We start from the raw sequence: 23198 nt of genomic DNA, 5'->3' as shown, positions 1-23198 counted from the left end.
ACATTTATATTTGCACCAACATACTAATACATACTAATATAAAACCAATTTTTTTCTGTATATGTTTACTAAAACATTTTAATATATGAAAAATGCCATGGGACCAATTTTGTGAGCTTGGGGTGAGACTGTTTGTTTGACGAATGAAAGATGGTAGGAGTGTTCGGGAAACCAGTTTGAACACAGTCGTTATTTCAATAATTCCCTTTGGTGCCCAAATTACACACTTCACCTTTTAATCAGATGATATAAAAAATGTGTCCTTAAACTCTAAAGCTCACGTGCAAGTCACTTACAAAAAATCTTAACTAGCCGCAAATTTGCCGCTTGTTATTTTCACATGCAAATGAGCTTGTGATTCGCCGCAAATGTTCACCGATAGTGGGGAACCTCTGGCAAACCTTTGGCAACAATGGACAATTTGCCGCAAGTTTGCCGCAAAGGTCATTTGCATGTGAAAATGATCTGTGGCGAATTTGCAGCAAGTTTGCAGTGAACTCTCAATTGTTGTAAGGGTCATTTTATATTGCCCAGCCCTAATTTGGAGTTTGCCCCAGTCTCAACCTATCTCTTTCTTTCTGTTTCTTCCTCTCAGTGACAGTTACATTGTGCGCGTCAAAGCGGTGGTCATGACCCGAGATGACTCCAGTGGAGGTTGGCTGGCACAGGAAGGCGGAGGGCTCAGCAGGGTGGGTGTCTGTAAGGTGATGCCTGCTGAGTCGACCGGCTGCAGCGACTTCCTCATCCAGGGCGAGCGCCTCAAAGACAAGCAGGTGTGTTACCAGAATTCATAGTATTACTGTCCATGGGGTGATTTACAGCCTGAGGAGTTTTGCATGCTAAGTTATTTTCCAAGATAAATCAGGTTGCAAATCCATATGTAATTTGATTTGCTAGAATTTTCCCTGGCAGTGCTACAAAAGACAGTGAGCTCCGGCTCTAAAATGCCCGTTTTCCTTGGCTGGCAGGTGATCTTGGAATGTTTTGTGAGGAAGAATCTGATCTACACCAAGGCCACGCCCACATTTCACCACTGGAAGGTCGACAACAAAAAATGTGGCCTGACGTTCCAGAGCCCCGCAGATGCCCGTGCCTTTGACAGAGGTGTGCGGAAAGCCTTGGAGGACATAACAGAGGGTGAGAGCTTTCAAAAAGACCACCTTAGAATTGGCCTAAATGCCTGTATCTGGACTTTGAAAATTAAGCATTTATTTCTCACCCAAATGACACACAAACCCGTGTTACTTTTTTTCTCTTCTGTGGAACAGAACTAGAAAATTAAAAAAAAAATCTTCACACAAGATTTTTCCATATAAGAAGGTTATATAGTGACATGCTGTTATGCTCCATTAAAATAATACCATAAAATCACAGTTTAAGTAGCCAATCTGACTCTACATGCACTATATTTCAAGTATGATCACTTTGTGTGATTAACAGAGCTTAATTTAAGGTTCCAATTTGGCCCTGTTCAAAACACAGTCTACAACTCAGTCAACAAAATATGTGGCATAATGTTGATTACCACAAAAAAGTCCCTCCCCCTTTTCTTTAAAAAAAGCAAAAATCAGGGTTACTATGAGGCACTTTCAATGGAAGTGAATGGGGGCCAATCTGTAAAAGTTCAAATACTCACTGTTTCAAAAGTTTAGCCACAAGACATAAAAAATATGCATGTAAATATGATTTTAGTGTGATAAAATCACTTTCTAACTTTTTCTGTGTAAAGTTATAGCCAATTTTACAACTTTGTTGCCATGACGATGTAGTCAACAAACCCTAAAACCATAAAATGACTGTAAAAATAACAATTTAAACAGTTTACAGCTAAAGTAATACATGAGTTTTAACAGAAGAATTAATGCATGTCTTCACATTTCTGTTTAAAGCCTATTAAAATTTGCCCCATTCACTTCCATTGCAATTACCTCACTGTAACCTCCATTTTTGCCTTTTTTTTAAAGGAGAGACGAGTCGAAATTATTATTTGTGGTAATTAACATTATGCACAAATGCTGTCAATTGAGCTTAACTTGTCTTGAACCCAGAACATTCCTTTAAGTTATTCACTCTCAAATCAAATCATTGAAAAACTCCTGATCGCAGCGCCAAAATCTAATATGATATGACAAATATACAAAAAAAAAATCTATTTGAATTTTCCATAATTCCTACAAGTTGTAGAAAAAAAAAATCTGAAAATGTGTATATGTTGCCCAGTATAGATATACTATATAATGCAGAAAGGGTAAAAGTAGTAGCAGTGGCAGTGTGCTATTCCAAACATAACCTTTTAGATTCAGTGTCGTCATTTCATTCTTTTGGCTGTGAAAGTTGGTCAGGAATTATAACTTTATGTATATAGCTCCTTATAAAAGAGTGTTTACAAAGGGCAAAAATCATATCAAAACATACAAATGTCGTATACATACAGTAAAAGTTAAATAATAGAATAAATTGCATAATTTGACAAAATGCACAAAACACATAGAATAGTGCACTAGAGAATTGAATTTAAGAGAATTAAATTGTTGGGGAGTTTAATTCAATTCAATTTATCTTTTTAGAAAGACAAATACATATTCTTCTTGACAGGTACGCTGCTCTGATGGGCCACAATCTCAAGTGAGTTACAGGGCTGTGAATGAACTATAACTAAAGGTATAAAAGGGTAAATAGGTTGTATATTAACAATGAGAATGTAATGAAAACAAGCTCTGTGATGCGCTCTGGAGTATCTGGCTCGAGTTGTCAGTCTGCAGGATCTCGTGACCAACCTCAAACAGGAGCACTAACCGACGATTCACGTCTGCTCTTTCTGTGCTTTATTTTAGGTTCCACAACTTCCTCATCAACGCTCCAGAATGAAGCTGAACTTGGAGACGATGATGTGTTCACAGTAAGAGAGAGTCATTTCATTCATTTTTATCTGTGTATCAAATATCCGCCTCATATTATCCAAGTACAAATGGGTGAATATCACAAAAACATTGCATTTCACTCCAAAATAAAAATAGAAATATATTTTGAATAAAGAAATTAAGCCTATTTTTAGTAACCTTATGACCCAAATTCTCATTACTGTAATGCAACTACAATGTTTTATGTATGAGTTTGTTTGTAATTCCCATATTTACAGTGGTTATTCTCATATTGCAATACAATAAGTGTTACTGCAACCAAAAATACTGTAACACAATGTATTTTTTGATTAATTGTTTAAATCAGCATAGACGCAGTCCAGAAAGTCCTGCAATAATGCATAAATATTTTATCATTTAAATATCAGTATCAGCATTTGTGTCACATTAATGCAAATTAGATTTTTTTAGCATTGGGGAAATTGTATTTGCCAAGAAAATAAAGACAAAATGCAATAAATAAATAAATAAAAATGATTAATGGTCCCAGAAATAGGCCTCAATTTCTTTAAGCAAAATATAATTTCTAAAAAAGCCTAATTCTTTTGATTTTGGGTTGAATTAAGACCCAGGCATGTTCTTGAGATGTTACTGCAGATTCACCCCTACTTGTTTGTAATGATTGTTGTTTTAAACTATATGTGCACTGAAGGCATGTATATTTTGTTAGTAATGTTTAGTAACTTCCTCTTCCCTTCCTTTCCGCTTTCATGTCTGTTGGTTTTGTTTGAGTGTGTGTGAAGCATCCCAGATAGGCCTTGTGATATCTTTAGCTGAGACAGTTGTGGAAGAGATGGGCCTTTGTTTTCTGAAGATGGATGTGATAGCAGGCTGGTTTCCTGTGGCAATTTCTGAGCAGACTATACCGCTGCTTGGATTTTGCCCACTCACTGTTCTTTTGTCACAGGAGAGCATGAGCAGCAGGCAGGGTCAGGAGATGACTTCCTGTTCTCCCTAGTAAAACTATCATTAGCAGCTGCTTCCTAGCTAACTGCCATCCTGATTTACTGCCGCCCCGGGTGAAGGAGGGGGGCATACACAGGGGAAGCCTCATGGCTTGTCTTTCACTCGCTGACTGTCTCACTTTCAGGCCAAAAAGGTAGACTGCTAAGATAAGGACCTCAAGCTCTAAAGGAAACTTAATCCGGCGCTTCTTTCCGTCCTGGAATGTATGCCCTTCTAGTGCTGTTGGGTGTGTCCCTGCAATAGGGAAACAGAAAGAAGTTTTAGATTTACTATTAAGCAGGGTTGGGCAAAATTCAGAATTTGAAGGTTAAGCGTGTTATTTTTTTATCTGTGTTAAAATACTTGCATATGCATATTCCATGTTATCATGGAGAGGCAACTAGCCTCTCAAGAAGCAGGTAATTTGTAGGTCTGAAAAGTGTAAAGACTGTGGCTTTAAGTAGCTATAAGGACATTGCTTTGTTTGAGCATTCAGACTCACCCGACACCGCAATATTGGTTCATGCAAAGGTGAGAGTTTAGGTCGGGACTCTTTGTTTGTGGACCAATGGCAGACAGGGAGAGTGTTTAAAAGTAAAAAATCTGTATTTTTGCTATTTTGTTTGGCAGCATAGAAATTAAGTGTTTATACTGTATATGCTAGATGGACGGACGGACGGACGGACGGACTGACTGACTGACTGACTGACTGACTGATTGATTGATTGATTGATTGATTGATTGACTGACGGATGGACGGACAGACGGACGGACAGACAGATAGATACAGTTTAAGTCAGAAATTTAACCACTCCACAGATTTTGTATTAGCAAACTATATTTTTGGCAAGTTGTTTAGGACATCTACTTTGTGCATGACATGAGTAATTTTTCCAAAAATTGTTTACAGACAGATTGTTTCACTTTTAATTGACTATATCACAATTCTAGTTGGTCAGAAGTTTACATACACTAAGTTAAGTGTGCTTTTAAGCAGCTTGGAAAATTCCAGAAAATGATGTCAAGCCTTTAGACAATTAGCCAATTAGCTTCTGATAGGATGTGTACTGAATTGGAGGTGTTCCTGTGGATGTATTTTAATGCCTACCTTCAAACTCAGTGCCTCTTTGCTTGACATCATGGGAAAATCTAAAGAAATCAGGCACTACTTCAGAAAAAAAATTGTGGACCTCCACAAGTCTAGTTCATCCTTGGGAGTAGATAGATAGAAAAGACAGACAGACAGATAGATCAGACAGACAGATAAGACAGACAGACAGACAGACAGACAGACAGATAGATAGATAGATAGATAGATAGATAGATCAGACAGACAGATAAGACAGACAGACAGACAGACAGATAGATAGATAGATAGATCAGACAGACAGATAAGACAGACAGACAGATAGATAGATAGATAGATAGATAGATAGATAGATAGATAGATAGATAGATAGATAGATAGATAGATAGATCAGACAGACAGATTAGACAGACAGACAGATAGATAGATAGATAGATAGATAGATAGATAGATAGATAGATAGATAGACAGACAAGACAGATAGACAGATCCGACGACAGACAGACAGACAGACAGACATACAGACAGACAGATAGATAGATAGATAGATAGATAGATAGATAGATAGATAGATAGATAGAAAAGACAGATAAGACAGACGGACCAACAGACAGACAGACAGACAGACAGACAGACATACAGACAGACAGACAGATAGATAGATAGATAGATAGATAGATAGATAGATAGATAGATAGATAGATAGATAGATAGATAGAAAAGACAGACAGACAGATAAATCAGATAGACAGATGAGACGGACGGATAGATAGATAGATAGATAGATAGATAGATAGATAGATAGATAGATAGATAGATAGATAGATAGATAGATGACAGATAAGACAGATAGATAGACAGACAGACATACAGACAGACAGATGACAGATAGATAGATAGATAGATAGATAGACAGATAGATAGATAGATAGATAGATAGATAGATAGATAGACAGATAAACAGACAGACAGACATACAGACAGATAGATAGATAGATAGATAGATAGATAGATAGATAGATAGATAGATAGATAGATAGATAGATAGATAGATAGATAGAAAAGACAGACAGACAGATAGATAGATAGATAGATAGATAGATAGATAGATAGATAGATAGATAGATAGATAGATAGATAGATAGATAGATAGAAAAGACAGACAGACAGATAAATCAGATAGACAGATGAGACGGACGGATAGATAGATAGATAGATAGATAGATAGATAGATAGATAGATAGATAGATAGAAAAGACAGACAGACAGACAGATAGATAGATAGATAGATAGATAGATAGATAGATAGATAGATAGATAGATAGATAGATAGATAGATAGATAGAAAAGACAGATAAGACAGACAGACAGACAGACAGACATACAGACAGATAGATAGATAGATAGATAGATAGATAGATAGATAGATAGATAGATAGATAGATAGATAGATAGATAGATAGAAAAGACAGACAGACAGACAGATAGATAGATAGATAGATAGATAGATAGATAGATAGATAGATAGATAGATAGATAGATAGATAGATAGATAGATAGAAAAAGACAGACAGACAGATAAATCAGATAGACAGATGAGACGGACTGGATAGATAGATAGATAGATAGATAGATAGATAGATAGATAGATAGATAGATAGATAGATAGATAGATAGATAGATAGATAGATAGATAGAAAAGACAGACAGACAGACAGACAGACAGATAGATAGATAGATAGATAGATAGATAGATAGATAGATAGATAGATAGATAGATAGATAGATAGATAGATAAGAAAGAGTGATAGATAGTTCAAGTTGTATTATTTTATTAATATAAATGTAATTCTATTAGTTTCTCTTAATTCTATTAACTTCTCGTTCTGTTTTTATTCATTTATAATTCAGATTTTAATTCTGCATCCTGTTTGTTACATCAATTCAAATTCAGGCACTGAATGTGTCTCAGACACACTTGGAAGCGAGTGGACACACACTTCCACATGAGACTGGTGGTACAGTTTTTGGGCCGGTTCCTGGTGTTGATGACCTTTCCATATATTGCCGTGTGAGGCAAGTGGCCGCAGACAGCAGAAATGTGGGTCTGGATTTACAGCTCAGGGTGATTATGTCTAGGGTGCTCTTCCTCTGCTGGGATGTACATTCCTCCTGATGTTTCCTCGTGAACAAACCTATACTTAACCTCAGCTCATTTTAGCTCATTCAGATCAGGGAAAGGACGTGCTCTTGGGCGTTTAGCAGTGTGTGTCTTTCATGCGCTGAGAGAGGCCTGGTTTTGGGGAGGTTGTGCTCACAACACCTTGATCTTGAATTGTTCAGAAATGAAAAACAAAAAGAAAGGATTTGGGACATGGATATGACAAAACAGCTTGAGGAGTCCTAAAGTGGAATGGATTTTTTTTTTTCACAGACATTTCTTGCTTTGGCTTCACATTGTTTTTACCCTCATTTTGCTTTCTTTTCATGTTGCATTTTCAGTCTTAGGCAGTCGGGTAACACCACTCATATATAGAGATATATTATAAATCAATTGGTAACACGTTGCAAGTAATCAAATGAGTAATTAAAGCATTACTTCCATTGTTATGTGCTGTTTACACACAGAAGGTTCCCCTGTGGTGTGATCGGAAACGCATTGCGTCAGCAGCGTGGGAGACCCGGGTTTGGATCCCACATTAAAACCTGGAAGTAATCGCGTTCACGCAATCAGTGATGAACATGAATCAAACATTGCATTTTCCCCTCTAATATAAAATGTTTACAGTTCGGTTTAGGTATGGGGTTGGGCTTTGGCATTCCTCTTCACTGTATTACACAACCTGGTCTCATGAAATGTCCATGAACATTGCAACGCTTTTACAAAACTGAATTACGTTCTTCATTTCACATTTGGCTGCAGATTTAATGTGAAATGTCCAGTGGAGGGTGCCAGATCCGAGCGAAATGAGGTTGTAATCAGACAAGGTTTTTAAGGTGAGATTTAGATAAAATAAAACGTAGCTCTTTGACCTAAAACTGTACACTATACCTAACCAAAGTGTCTGGAAAGATAAATGAGAGTTTAACAAAACAGACATCCATTTTCAAATCCTGCATTAAAGTACATAATACAAATGGATCTCACACAAGCCCATAAGCCCGAAAACATTTACGGCTTTGGCCACTGGGGGCAGTGTTTCGAATTTAATTAAGCACACCTATTTTAGCTACAGAAATGAGTCAGATGAGTTTGTTCGTCTAGCTGCTTGTGCTCATGAAGAAATAGTGTGATGTGCCATACTGGTTAAAGATGACCGTCTAGTGCATAGTTACATAGATCAACAAAAAAGCGCACACATGGAATGTAAAAGTGCATCTGTATGAATGGGCCCTTAAGTATGTTAAGTATGTATTTAATTACTTTTTAGAAAAAAAACAATGTTAAATAGCATTAATTTTAATTTTACACCTTAATGTCTGTTACATTTTCAAACAAGTAACATGGGTTACTTTTCTAAGTCCATCCATCCATCCATCTTCAACCGCTTATCCGAAGTCGGGTCGCGGGGGCAGCTGCTCCAGCAGGGGGCCCCAAACTTCCCTATCCCGAGCCACATTAACCAGCTCTGACTGGGGGACCCCGAGGCGTTCCCAGGCCAGTGTGGAGATGTAATCTCTCCACCTAATCCTGGGTCTTCCCCGAGGCCTCCTCCCAGCTGGACGTGCCTGAAACACCTCCCTAGGGAGGCGGCCAGGGGGCATCCTTACCAGATGCCCAAACCACCTCAACTGACTCCTTTCGACGCAAAGGAGCAGCGGCTCTACTCCGAGCTCCTCACGGATGACTGAATTCCTCACCCTATCTCTAAGGGAGAAGCCCGCCACCCTTCTGAGGAAGCCCATTTCGGCCGCTTGTACTCGTGACCTAGTTCTTTCGGTCATGACCCAGCCTTCATGACCATAGGTGAGGGTAGGAACAAAAATTGACCGGTAGATCGAGAGCTTTGCCTTTCGGCTCAGCTCTCTTTTCGTGACAACGGTGCGATAGAGCGAGTGCAATACCACCCCCGCTGCCCCGATTCTCCGGCCAACCTCCCGCTCCATTGTCCCCTCACTCGTGAACAAGACCCCGAGGTACTTGAACTCCTTCACTTGGGGCAATTCCTCCTACTTTTCTAAATATTTATTTTATTTTCTGAAAAAACCCAATTGAAAGCATGTACCTTATGCATTGTGCGACACATTATGTCTATACTGCAAGCAACTCTGATGTAACAATTCTAGATGTCTGGCATCATAATCAATGAACATGTTTGCAAAGTTTAGCAATCAGCACAACGTCTGCAGGGGTAAAGTAATTGCATGGAAACTATGTTAGGGTGATAAACACTTCCATGTCAAGAACAAAAAATTATATTTCGACAATGTGACTACTTGTTAGTAAGTAGTTATTGGACACATTATTTTAAAATAATGTTGCCCAACACTGGTCAGAGGGCTATATACTTGCTAGATCACTCACTACATTGAGCAGAACAGTGGATTCAGCGCCCAGTGAGTCATCAACACACTTCAGCAGAGCAGCAGTCTCTAGCCCCCTGATAAACTGAGCTTCCGCTCTCTAGCATAATACTGACATAACTCCATCATTGCAACGTCAACGACCGTGACACAAGCAGTGTTTCCTGATACGGTCTAAAAATGTCATAATGGCTATGATGAATCATCATTTGCAAAGCAAATTTAGTGTTTTTGTTTTGAATTTGGTACTGGCGAATATTGGTGTACTCATAGATTTGCATACAGAGAGAGACTGGTCAAATTAGCTTGGCATCATTGACTTGCTTTTTAGATTATTATTAAAGAGTTTAAAGGGATAGTTTACCTAAAATTGTATGTTTTGTCATTTCTTCTTTCATCCGTGACACACAAAAGGAGATGTTAAGCAGAATGTCTGTGATGTTGTTTTAACAGTAGAGTGCGGTTCTCTAGTTTCAGACTATTTGGGTTGTGTAGTGTGTATGATGATAGGAATATACAGTATAAATAATAATAATAATAAAAAAAACTTCCTGTACAGCAGTTGGGCAGGATAAGGCTTTGCTGTATAGAGAGCTCACAGCTTGGGCCCTGGAGGATGCTCAAAGGAAGTGGGATGTGAAAGACTAACAGTTCTGGGAAGAGGTGGAAAAAATAAGGTGGAAAGTATCAATGCTCCTTTATGCTAGTAGTAGAGTACCTTTATTCCGTTATCCTCTCTGGTCCTTAGCAGTACTGGGCATCTGTGTGTGGACTATGTGTATGTAAAGTCTCACAGCACTGGAAAAGCTACCAGTGCCCTTCCACCCTTGGGCTTCCTGCTTCATACGAAAGGTGGCAAATTACAGGCAATTTTACTTGGAACTCAATTAGTTCCAGCACATTTTTCACTCTCTGGATTGTCTTATTGAGGAATTGTAAAGATTGAAAGCACCATGAAAACCTTGTTGTGAATGGTGTGGGATCCTTTGGAGAAAGTTTGGAGAACTTTCTTCACAAATCAACCCTTCAAAGATAGCATCTAGCATGCAGGTAGCCATGCACACACTGACCTCACACGCATGTGAATGGCAAGCATTAGGTAAGGATACAATCTGATTGCTTGCAGTTGACCTGAACAGCAGGCAAGCTTTGACGGACAGCTGTAAAGGAAGAACTGCTGAAACCTACAAAACTAACCTTTAAAGTCACAACCTGTCAAGCATGCAGCCCTTTAGATGTTCCTCTGGCAGGTAGAGCAACTATCAGAAGAGTTTGCCCTTAAAAGTTAAGCTACACAAAGTTCAAATTAATATTTAAAATTGTTAGTGGTGCTTGATAAGTATAGATAGATAAAGGCTTGCCAACTTTTCGGCACATTCTGGGCACAATTTTTAGAGCTTCAGTACAAGAGATTTGGGATTTTTAGCCATGATGTCAATTTGTAGGTCAACCTGGAAGGGTAATTCAGGAATCAGGAATTTCCTATGGATTTTTAGAATAGGGATTTTCTAATTACGAGAAAAATACGACTTGTTATGTTCCAGAACATAAATTAAACACAGTCATGCCTCAATTGTGAACTTTGAAGCCGTTGTGTCTTTTAAAAATGCATTTTGCTAACCCGTCGCTAAAAAGGATTTCAAGTGTCATCCATTTCATAAAGCACATAGCTCCCATGCAGATGATATTTGTAGTCCTTAATTAACATTTTGATAGCAAAATGTGTTTAAAAAACACACACAATAGCTTCAAATTTAACGTTAGATGTATGAATTTGTATAATTTAAGAGCAAAATGTTAAAGTCTCTTGTAGTATTTTTAACACTACAGGCATTGTTTTGCTCATCCCAAATAGCACGCATACGTCTCCGAGATATCTGTTTTAGATCTTTTCATCTGGAAAGCATCACATTCTAAATAACATCTGCTAAACATCTTAAAACGATCATATTTACAAACATTCTTAATCATAAACGTCTCAAAGAAATCTACTGAATGTCTTATTGACACCCGAGGGGAAACGTCTTTTAGAAGTATTGCAGATGAGCAAATAAATAAATAAATCTTCCAGATGTAAACACACACATCAAATAGACGTCTAGGTGATGTAAGTGTGCTATCAGGGATACCTTTATATCGAAAACTGCCATTATAAAAACCCAAAGAAAATCCTGAGGGAACCCATGGCTTGAAAATTCGTATCGTCTTACAGGTTTTTGGACAACTATCTGAACAGCTCTATAGTCATCCTGTATGGGAGGTCTTCATTTTGGCCAAAATCCACTATCAGTCGATCTCTATTAACAAACCCTTAGTGTTAAACTTTGATGTGTAAAGGCCTGAGTATACTTCAGTTGTCCACATTGATATATCACTCCACGCACAGTATGCATGACCCAAATTTCGTCATCAGCACATTACGTGCGGCCCAGATTTTCTCGACCCTGCGAACGCGTCCTCATCTGTATTTGCCGGCCATTGACTGTACTAAAAGAAAAGCAGTTGTAGTGGGCATGCATCAAACGCATTCGTAATCGCTCGCGGTCAGAAGAGTATACTCAGAAAGGCAACATTGTCCATCGGGCGCAATCCAATCCGGAACGCAGAAAAGTGTACACGCGCCTTAACTCCTCCCACATCATTTGTGCAAAGGATATAAATGATACCTGAAAATGTGTGGCTTGTTGTGGAGGGGTGTGCTATAACTTTGGCAGATGATAATATGCCAATCAACTTACATTGAAGGAGGTATCTGAGGTGTATCTAGGGACCAGAATCTCATAGAGACTTAGGGATGGGATATATAACTTGGGCTAGTGAGCAGCCACCCAGAACATTTATGTAATCAATTTACAACCCCCAGGCAACCACCCCCCCAAAAAACTAGAAACAATATAGTAAGGCCCTGTCAACCACTCTGAACACCCTTGTACGGAGTTTTGTATGGATATGCACAACTAATTTTCTTAACAAAATGTAGCAATCTAGTTTTCTTCAATGCTGTTTCCATTTAAAGGTAGTAGGGGTACATGCCTACTTTTGGCCAACTGTGGAAGTGTTTGGACATTTAAAGTCTGTGCTATATCTCAATGTCATTGGTTCTGCAGTACCTATTCCTTACAATATGCTCATTGATGACTCCATTATTTTGTCTGACCTCTATACTTTGGTCTTTCTACAAGCCACTGCTTTTATTTTTTGTGCATTTTGGTTCGGTCCTCTCTCAGCAGATCCCATGGGGCCACATTAAGCTGTGTCCGGTTAAAGCCGGTTTATTGCGCAGACATTCTGGCTGGCCCGGTTTGGATTGGTCTGGTGTTTTCGTGCCACAGGGTGGCCAGCCTGAGTCTCAAACTTAATGAAGGGGGGCCCATCTGTAAAATTACCCAAAAGAGTAAAGTTGCCCAAAGCTCTGTCTCTTCCCCTCTCCCTCATTATCTCTCAACCCTCCCCCACTGTACCACTGATTGCACATCATTAACGAGCATGCATTGGCTTTGCTGCTGAGAAGGTATGCCTTTGAATCAGAGTTGGGCCACATGTGCTTTTGAACTCTCTTGTTATCTCTGCCACGCCACACACTTTAGAGCTATTCGATAAGACTGATTTTTGGTGGGGGTTAGTTAATTTGGTGCCATGTCTTGCTCTTACATGCTTTGTTCCAAAACTTAGTGAGCTGCCTCTATAGGTAACATTTTAGTCATAGATAGCTTCCGACATAAAGGCTGTTTCAAAAAGTATGCAGCCTTTCTTTCTAGCTAGTCACTCCACTGTCGGCCATTCTCTCTGGAGGCTATTTCCAATCATGCCTGTGCAGCTCCTATCTACTTGAATGGAGAAAGACAAAAAACGGTTTGTCAAGATTACGATCAAAGAAAATTTTTTGCAAAAAAAAGAAATTTTCCTCACTTGTATAGCTAAAGCGCATGCACGTTTCAGAGTTGATTGACAGGTGATGTCTGTATCTAAAAGGTGATTGGCTGGGACTTCCTTTCTACAGCCGTTGACCATTGGGCACTCAGAGCTCCTTGGTTGAGCTTTCCAATTTCTCTTATTCATTTTAATAAAAGTGGCCCATCTCTGCTAAATAATCTCTGGTATGGTGTTGTTAGCTTAGCAACATGCTAACACTAAACTCTTTTGGAATCAATTGTGAGTCGTGTCTACAGTACGGAGCGCTATTTGTGTGGTGTTCAGTGTTGCTGCCAATGTAGAGCATTCCAAATCTGTCACTTATGAGATTCCATCTCGGCTAGAATGCTGCCTTTGTAGGCAGTAGACTGCGAGGTAGCTCACAAGGTAGTTTTTTCCCCCTACAAGTCTGTATCATACTGCTGGAGTACTTTCGCTCAGTGTTTTTAGGCCTGCAGTGTAAACATCTGAAAGGGTCTGTGTTTTTAATTATCTCCAGAAGTTCAGCCCCAGCTATCCTTTTAGTATTTTTAAATCATGTCAGCTCAGGCTCTTGGCAGGCCTTTGAGGAACGCCTGTATTGTTTTTGGCCATCACTATTGAGGTCTTTGTATGAACATGAAGGGGAAACGAAGGCCCGGGCATGCTACACAGAGAGAGTGAGAGAGAGCTCGGGCCAGAGTGCAGGGCACGGCCAAGCACCGGAGGCTTCTGTTCCTCTCGCACAGCTGGAGTCCACCCTCAAACATGGAAAAACAGGAAAAAGTATTTTTGAGTAGCATCACACTGTCCGATCTCAGTGATCAAATGGTTGTGGTGTCTATGTAAGACCCGATAAATTGACTTGATGAGTGCAGTTTTTCCTTCTTGTATTGACCAAGGAGGTCTTTAATACCTGGGAAGTGCTGTCCGTTAGCATTCTCATTAATCTCAATGGCAGTTGCTCGACTGGTGCATGCAGCTAATCTCCTGAGCTGTAAATGGCATGGGACTAATCACTCTTGAGCCACATAGAAATTACGCCCTGACAGCTCTGATTAACTAATAGCACCACAAGAACGCATAACGCACAAACGGTCTCAGGCTTCACTAGCGACTATCCTGCTGGTGCATTAGCTTTGAATAGGCTTTAGTATATGTATAGTTATCGCTGGGGGCTAACTGGCTTAAGCAAACCAGCCTTAACCCTTTAAGGACAAAGTATACTTCAGTTTTCTGTGTACGACACATAATGTGTTTTTTTCATCAGCACAGTATGTGCGGATGTTTTCTGTCCCTATTTTTCTACACAAGCAGACAGTCTGAGTTTGCGCATCATCTGCAAATATATCAAACTTGTCCAAATGGGCTTTCAGTCAAAAGAGTTTACAATTCCATGCAGCTATATTCCAACAGTGGAAGACTGGAAGATCTTATAGCAGCAAAGTGTGGGTTTAATCCCTACGATTTTGAAATTAAGTGTTGCTAGTGCCATGCTCTACAAGTTGAGCTACAGGAATGCAAAACTCCTTTTCATTTACATTTTATAGGATCTTTAACTAACACTTACAGCTTCATTTTATTTGTTCCTGCTGCTATTCGTGCCAACAGGCTACTTTTAATAATATGTAAACACAATCTTTTTAGGATGAGATTGAGTGTGTTTGCACTCACTCTGCACCTGGCAGGTGGTTGTTGAAGGCATCCGGTTCAGCCAGAGGAAGGATCACGTCCAGACGCTCAGCCACTAATCATTTCCCTTCCGCCCAGACGTTCTGCCTGTCTGTCTGTCTGTCATTCTGTCCTTCGGTTCAACACACCTACACAGGCAGCTGGCTGTCTGCACCATTCTTATGTTTTGTGTCTACGGACTACGCCACGTTTTCGATGAAGCTCAACTGGACAGTGAAAGCTCAAATTCTGCGTTTGTGTCCATATACTGGATGTCATTGGAAGTTGCACTCCAACCTGGCTATGATAGAGTATAGCCACACTCCTTTTCCTTCTGCTGAACTATTCTTGCCTAGTCTCTCATAGATAGACCTTCTAATTGCAGTCCCAATTTGGGCCATATCCACACTAATCCATTTTCATTTAAAAACTCAGTTTTCAGTAACCCAACATCATTGTTTTCAGCATGCTGCAGTGGAGAGTGTTTGCGAAACGTTCTGTTTTCAGTGGAGGAAAACTCTTTTCTACTGTGGATGAGAGGCTGAAATGTAGCAAAATGTATATGTTATTGAACGGAAACATATTAGTGTGGATGTGGCCTTAGTACTTCATATTCCACCCTCTCTCTAAGCCAGAGGGGAAGTGACTCCCTCAGCTGGGTCTAGATTTTCTCCCAAGGTATTTTCTTTCTCTTCTAACATATATTTTAACTATATTTTTTCCTTTTATTCCTTGTCATAGATCCCTTTGGCTTACTCACTAAGATTTTCAATGAAGCTGTTCAATAGGGACTTGATTTATATCTACCCCTAAATTTTAAGAAAAACGCAAACCACTGTTGGTCATGTTATATGCTCCTTCCTATCTAAAGGGGTATTTTTGGCAAAAAATAAGCTGCAATTTGGACCAGACTTTATACCAATATTTAAAGCATGGATATTATGTTATCAGATATCTTTAAATACTATTTACTAAGCATTTTATTGAATGTACTTATGTACATAAATGTTTTTGCATTCTACTTACATTAACCTAACCCCTAACCTAAACCTTACTCAACCCTTACCCTATACCCTTTCACTAACCCTACCCCTACTCCTAAACCTTCACATACCTCAACCTCCATACCAGCAAATGTGAATCTTTTCAGAATTTTGCAGAACAACATGTAGTTACACAATAAGTACTTTGTATTGTATGCATTTTAATGTTAGTACATAGAAGTTAAAGACACCTAATATAAATTGGGACCGTATTATCATTAATGAATGGTAAATAGTCTATTGCTGGATTCACTTAAATATGTTTTTATCTTGACTACAAACTCTTGACCAGTGAGGTGTTCTGCAGTCCTGTCTGTAGTGAAGTTATGGACCAGAGCTGTTGGTTTTGTGTGTGATGGCCAATATCCCAGCATGCTGGAATCATTTTGAGTTCCTCTAATAACAGGGAGACTTCAGAGGTTTTTTACAAATCCTGTGGCCTGAATGATTTTTTGTTTAATTGTACACTGAAGTTGAGCCACGTCATGTTGGAATGAGTGTCTCTGACGTGTATATGTGTGTAAAGTGTGCTTATGTGCAGTATATGGTTGTCTGTGTGTGGTGTATTATGTCTAGCCGTGAATCAATGCCAGTTGCGCATGAGGTCATGGAAAACTACTTTTACTCTGCAAAACACCTGCCTGCGATTGTTGTGTCATCTTGACTTTTTCTCAAAAGATTGACCTCAATTTCTTGGATAGTACATGTACTGTTTTACACTGTTGTTTTCCTAATGATGTGTCTGTATTCCAGGAGATTTATGGCTCTTCATTTGCAGTTGTCTCTGGGACTTTTGAGGCTATTCTGTGTCTGCATATTCAGCATCTGTTTTTGTCTCTGTTCTATAGTCCACCATTGACAGCTCCTCAAACTCATCTCAGAAGAAGGAACATGCTGCAAAGCTAGTGGCCACCTCCACTTTCTACGAACCTCACCCACATCGCTGCATCCTGCAGTGTCGGCCGCCTGAGCGCTACAATCTAGAACAGGTATGTGAAATAATTATAAAATATATAAATATATGTATTTGCATTTGTTGACAAGTTGTGTTTCCAGTGCAAAAAACTCTTTAACATAGCTTTCGGTAAACCAGGAATCTTTTAGGGCATACAGAATAATATCTCATTAGGGCCTAAGCACTAAAAGTTCCTCTAAGGATTATTAGGGCCCAAGCACTGAAAGTGTGGAGGCCCTATTGTTCTTCTAAGGATTGCTATTATTAGGGCTCAAGCACTGAAAGTGCAGAACATGTAAGACGGCCTCTGTAGCACCTCCATTTTCACCTACAGGCACCAAAATTGGTACATATATAGTTCTCATCAAGCTGGACAACTTTTGTAATTATAGTGATTGGCTCCGCTCAGCAGGAAGTCGACCATTTTGGATTTAATTTAATATTGCATTGTCTGAAATTGTACATACTCCTAGGGGTTACATTTAGACAATATTATGCCAAGACACTGAAGATGCTTTTTTCCGAAAGCCACCGGGTGGAAATGGACCAGTTGTGTTTGGGCCCGTCATCGCTACTTGCAGCTATATTTTTTGTTGATTTTTTTTGCTGAAGTGGCATGATGCAATGCAAAACATACCATTTTTAATACCAAAAAACCTTGGCCAACTGGCAGTGAGAAACAATAATTTGAAAGTAATTAACGTGATGCTATCCATAAAAAGCTATTTAATTTGTTACTTTTATTAGGAGTGGCTAGTAATGGGTCGTTCACACAGTTCAAGTTCTTGTGTCCATCTGCACTGGTTTTATTTGGTGCTAGATGGACATTTAGAAGCATCTCTTTATTTTTTTTTTATTTTTTTGTGGCATCTCACAAAATGAGTGCCATGTTTTAAAAACAGTTCAACTCTTACGAATGCATCTCAAGCATTTTTTCACCATTCTATTGTGCTCCACTTCTAAAATTAACATTCACCAACACTGTATAAGCTACTAGTATTTTAGTTTGCTGTAGACCTTTGTTAGGTTTGGAGCCATATTTAGTTTTTTGCAATTGAAAATAGGGCTGTGAGGTATAATCATGCAATCTGTTCAATGGGTTGTACAATCGAATTGTTCTAAATCACGTTTTACTATCCCAAAGCATGTTTTCTGGAGTTTTTTTGTCAACTGGATATATTTTGGCATGACATTTTTATGGTTTTGTCAGTAATAGTAAAAGTGATCTACAATACATGTGGATGTTAAACAGTACAACCCATTGAACAGACTCTACATCTACACAAGTCACTCCTGCTTCACTTTTGCTCATATTTCCCCATTGTCTCCTAGAAGTTCTCCAGGAATCCCTTCCCCTTTGAGGATGAGGAAATAGTCAGAATCAACCCCCGAGAGCGCTGGCTGATCACAGGCTACGAAGACTACCGCTATGCTGCCGTGCCAGACAAGTTCATCCAGCCAGATGACTCGGACTTGTATGTTGACATCACTAAGAACGAATCCCTAAAGCACGACTACAACTACCCCTACATGCCCAGCTCAGACTTCAGCCAGTGCGACCTCAAGAGCCACTGCGGGGCCAGCGAGGGCATCGTGGTGGCCACCCAGCCACGCTCCTTCAAGCTCAAGGGCAAGCGAAGGAAAGAGGACGGTGAGCGATCGCGCTGCGTCTACTGCAGGGACATGTTCAACCATGAGGAGAACCGGCGCGGGCAGTGCCATGACGCCCCAGACCCCATTCGAACCTGCATCCATCGGGTCAGCTTTATGTGGTGCGCTGACAGCATGCTCTACCACTGCATGTCCGATACGGAAGGTGACTACTCGGACCCATGCTCTTGCGACACCACCGAGGAACGTTTCTGCTTGCGCTGGACAGCTCTGCTGGGTCTGTCGGTGTTGGCACCCTGTTTGTGCTGCTACCCGCCGCTGCACCTGTGCCACCGCTGCGCCGTGGCCTGCGGCTGCTGTGGAGGAAAGCACAAGGCCGTTGTTTGAGCCCCTCCCCTGCCCTCCTCCCAAACAAATCCTAAACACGCCTCTCACAACGCTAGCACTGAGGAGGGCACGAGCGCAATAAACAGACATGGGTTGCTCATTCAAGCTTTTACACAGCAAAAAATACATTTCTTTATCAGTATGTACTTGTTTGCAGTAGAAATATCTAGACATCCTTAAACAAGAACACATTTACTTGACAATCAACACCGCATAAGATGTAGACATAAGACTTGTGTTTATATTCTTATCCCATGTGCAATTTATTTGACTTGTTTTAAGCATAAATCTAACAAAATGTTATAAAACGTATTAAAGTTTATTCTCAAAAGAAGAAAAGACAATTTCCCAATGGGGTAAGAAAATAAATCTTAATTGAAGTCTTAATATCATATTTTCAAAATGTTTACTGGAGGTTCAGATATTTTAGTGGAACACAAGACAAAATACTGATTAAGAAAATCATTTTTGCAGTGTACTGTCTTTTACTTTGGTCTGTTCTGGTTCCAGAAAAGAAAGTTGGTGCATTTAACTGGCTTGAAAAACTTTTTCTTCTCTTTTTTTTTTGTTTTTATAAATGTGTGTGTGTGTGTGTGTGTGTGTGTGTGTGTGTGTGTGTGTGTGTGTGTGTGTGTTCTTTTCGCCCCCTTTTATTATGGATGTTTTTCTCAGTTCCTCTTGAAGAAATTATTATTTTTGTCAGGTGGCTCTTGGAGCCTTCATGTCATGCATTACTTATGCAGGTACTTTATATTTTTTACACTGATTTTACTGTTTCAAGAACTTGAATCACTTGTTATTTTAAAGTTGTGTGTGATTGATTTCAGTATCCATTGTTTTGATTTTGTTGTTCATTCACCATGGCCAGCAAAGGGAGAAATGAGCTGTTTACTCTTCCCAAACAGGTCTATAGATGAGCCGGCATTTATCTACCAAGCCCTTTAACCATTCAGAACAATAATATTGAGTTTAGCTTGATACACTAAACCTGTAGTTGGGTGGACTGTAGGTTTGAATGGCATAGTCGATTTTTAGTGCGTTTGAGGGCGAGAGTGTGTGGATGCCTGCGTGTTTTGTAAATGATAACATTGTATCACAGCATAGTATTGTCATTATTATATTTAAGCCAATTTTACATAAGCTGCATTGAGAGTGTATGTAAATACTGTATACTCATATGTATATGTTTAAAATCGAATTATTGTAGTCACCTTCAGCGGCCACATCTGCGCTACACGCAATGGACTTCTTCCTTGTTGTTGACTTGTTTTGATGTGAGGGTGACTTTTAAGTTCAAGCACACAGTATTAAGATATCCAAAGATGATTTTTGTCATATTTATTTTCGCAGTCAATTGAAACACCAGCCAAAGGGCGCAAAAATAGAAAGAAATTGTTGGACCGTGGGCAAAGAAGCACAGCAACCGAGCCCACACAGCTGACACGGCAAAAAAGAAATACTTAAACAGTTTTTTTGTCTTGTTTTCGAGTAAAAATATCGAAGTATTCTTAAAACAAGATTCATTTTTACATTTTAAGTTCAGTTGTATGAGATAACAAGAATTGTTTTCAGTCCTAGCCAGTGTTGGGTAAATTACAGATTACTAATTACTTATCTCAAATTGTAATCAGACTACTTTACTTTTACTATTAATTAATGGAATCACATTTCATACATACACACTAAGTTACTTTCTAAAACAACAAATTCAAATAAAGTTTGTATTATAATGTCTATTCATGCTTTTCAGCTGTCACAGAAGCGCAAACAGATGGACATCTGAACATAATTCACATTTTAAATGGATTTCACATAATATTATTTAGCAATATGTGTAATACAAGTAATGTACAATAAAATAATTTACTTAATTGAAAGTAAGTAACTGTAAACTGATTATAGGAATTTAAAGTGTAATGTGTTAAACTACTTTTTAACTTACAGATTAAAGATTAGATTACAGTAACTAATTAATACGCATACCACGTCAGATCTCCCTTACTGACAGATGGCTCATAACCGGGCTTACACTATTGGTAATATTTTTATTTTTTGTTTTACGCATAAAAAGTTATGCTTAAAACAAGAAATAATTGTCAATGGTGTATGAAACATAATTCATATTAAGATTATATTTTTTATATATATAGGATATATAAGGCAAAAATACTGATTAAGAAATTATTTTGGCAGTGTATTTGATTTCACATATTCTAAGGAGGGAAAACACTAAACCGCTATTTTCTTTTCTTCCCTTACCGACTTCAGTCCTTCTTTGCGAAGGAAAAAACTTAACACAAAAATAAGCTTGATTTCAAGGTGCTTTAAAGAGGAATGTTTGCCAAACCGATCTCCAGTTTCCAGTTTACATTACAATAATGTTACTTAAAGCCTTAATTTTGTCTCACGAGAACAAATTTTGGAAGGACAGTAAAACGAATCAGTGCAGTTCCTCAATGAAGAGAATATAATAAATACATATTTTTCTATCATAGTAAAAAAACAAATAACACCCCAGTATACTGTATAAGCCATTATGTTTAATATAAAAGTGCTCTGGTTATAATGGATTTAAATTGGCATGGGACAATCATATGTGTCGAGACTGTCTCGATCACCTCACCCATCCCTGTGAAGATGTTCATGGTTATCGTTTCACATTCCCGGATAGAGGTTTATGCTTCGTCTGAATAAATCATCAACCGACAAAGCATAGATATTAAAACTGGATGTGAGCAGTCAATGAATGTACAGTATGTGTGCGTCACATGCTTGGTCATGTTATATAAATGCTCAGCCTGAAATCAGCCACAAAATCCCATTCTCCTAAGAAGTGTTCTCAAATTGCGGTTTAGATACTCTTAAAAATAGAAGTTCTTGAAAGGTTCTTTGAAGCATCTTTGGTTTAGCAAAGAACCGTTTCTTAACAATAACCAAAGTTTTTAATTTTTTTGGAGATCAGAAAAGTTCTGCAGATCATTGGTTGTAGGTATCCTCTTTTAAAGTCAACATAAAAGCTAAATTGACCCTGTTTGCTTTCTTAACACACACAGTCTTATTGTGCACAATTCATCAGGATTATAAACAACTCTACAACTATATTTCTTGGTTTAAAATAAAAAATATTTAGTTATGTAGTCTCACATTTTTGCACAACAGTAGATAAGATTCTCCTATGGCATTTTAAAAACATTTTGGAACCTTTATTTTTAACAGTGTAGGGGTGATGATGTATGTTTTAATTAGTGTGTAGGTGTCTAGCTTATGGGGAATGAGTAGAAGCTCCCTGTCGGTTCACTGGAATATGTGGTGGAGAGGAACGCAGGGGTCCGTGTAAACCTCCGCAGTGAGGTGTCAGCTGTCACTGTGTCCTTTGTTCACCACGTGTCCTTTCTGTATCTCAGTCGGTCAGCATCTGCAATACTGACATCATCCAAGCTTAGAGAAGAGCTGAATTTTACTTTTCTATCTGTGGTAATGGAAAGTTAACCAAAAGCATTCTGTGTGAACATCTGTCCTGGTGCGACGTTTGGCTACTACACGCATTTACCTGTTCAAAAGTGCCTGAAGCATATTGTTAATCGATCTCCTTGTATACTAAAAAAATAAAATAAATATGAAACTGAAAAAAAAATTATATAAAAATGAAATAAACCCTATTGTATTGATTAGTTTTGTTTTTTTACAATCACATTTTTTACCTCTGTAAAAAGCAAAAAAGTCTATATCAAGTGTATGATGTACATTTTTATTTCTATTTTTTTTAATCGTTTCTAACATGTATGATCAATGTAGCTCTTGCTTTTAAGAAAAGATGGAATGAAAAGAAAGTACTTTGTAAATACCAGTTGATCATTTCAGAACTTCATGGTGGCCTGGCCACCGTGGTGTAGTTCTAGGTTCCAATAAAAAAGAAAGAAACCAGTTACTGGTCCTACATTCATGCATTCAAGTTAAAAGAATCAAGATTTTGTCAGAATTTTATCACCCTCCTTGGGCGTAACTACAGGGTGTGCAGCCGCCCTAGGGCCCAGGGTGTGTGTGGATGGGGCCCTAGGGTGGCTGCACACCCAAGGATGGGGCCCGACAGTTTCTTTGCACCAGGGCCTGCAAGATCCAAGTTATGCCATCGTCAGCCTCATACTGTAGCTTATACTTATTTT

General features: G+C 38.8%; 1 protein-coding gene across 1 annotated transcript in view; it reads left to right on the top strand.

Moving 5' to 3' along the window:
- The window catches only part of spred2b (sprouty related EVH1 domain containing 2b), a 45364-nt gene extending 22385 nt beyond the window's left edge, over positions 1–22979 (top strand). Inside the window, exons 2-6 of the mRNA XM_052090433.1 lie at positions 596–773; positions 969–1137; positions 2835–2899; positions 16931–17071; positions 18370–22979. Coding sequence (XP_051946393.1) covers positions 596–773; positions 969–1137; positions 2835–2899; positions 16931–17071; positions 18370–19035 — 1219 coding nt within the window. The 3' untranslated portion in view covers positions 19036–22979. The remainder of the gene's footprint in view (positions 1–595; positions 774–968; positions 1138–2834; positions 2900–16930; positions 17072–18369) is intronic.
- The last annotated feature ends 219 nt before the right edge of the window (positions 22980–23198 follow it).

Source organism: Xyrauchen texanus, chromosome 24 (assembly GCF_025860055.1).
Source record: "Xyrauchen texanus isolate HMW12.3.18 chromosome 24, RBS_HiC_50CHRs, whole genome shotgun sequence".
In the NCBI taxonomy this organism is placed as follows: Eukaryota; Metazoa; Chordata; class Actinopteri; order Cypriniformes; family Catostomidae; genus Xyrauchen; species Xyrauchen texanus.
The sequence above is the reverse complement of the archived record's forward strand: the minus strand, read 5'-3'. Positions and strand labels throughout refer to the sequence as shown.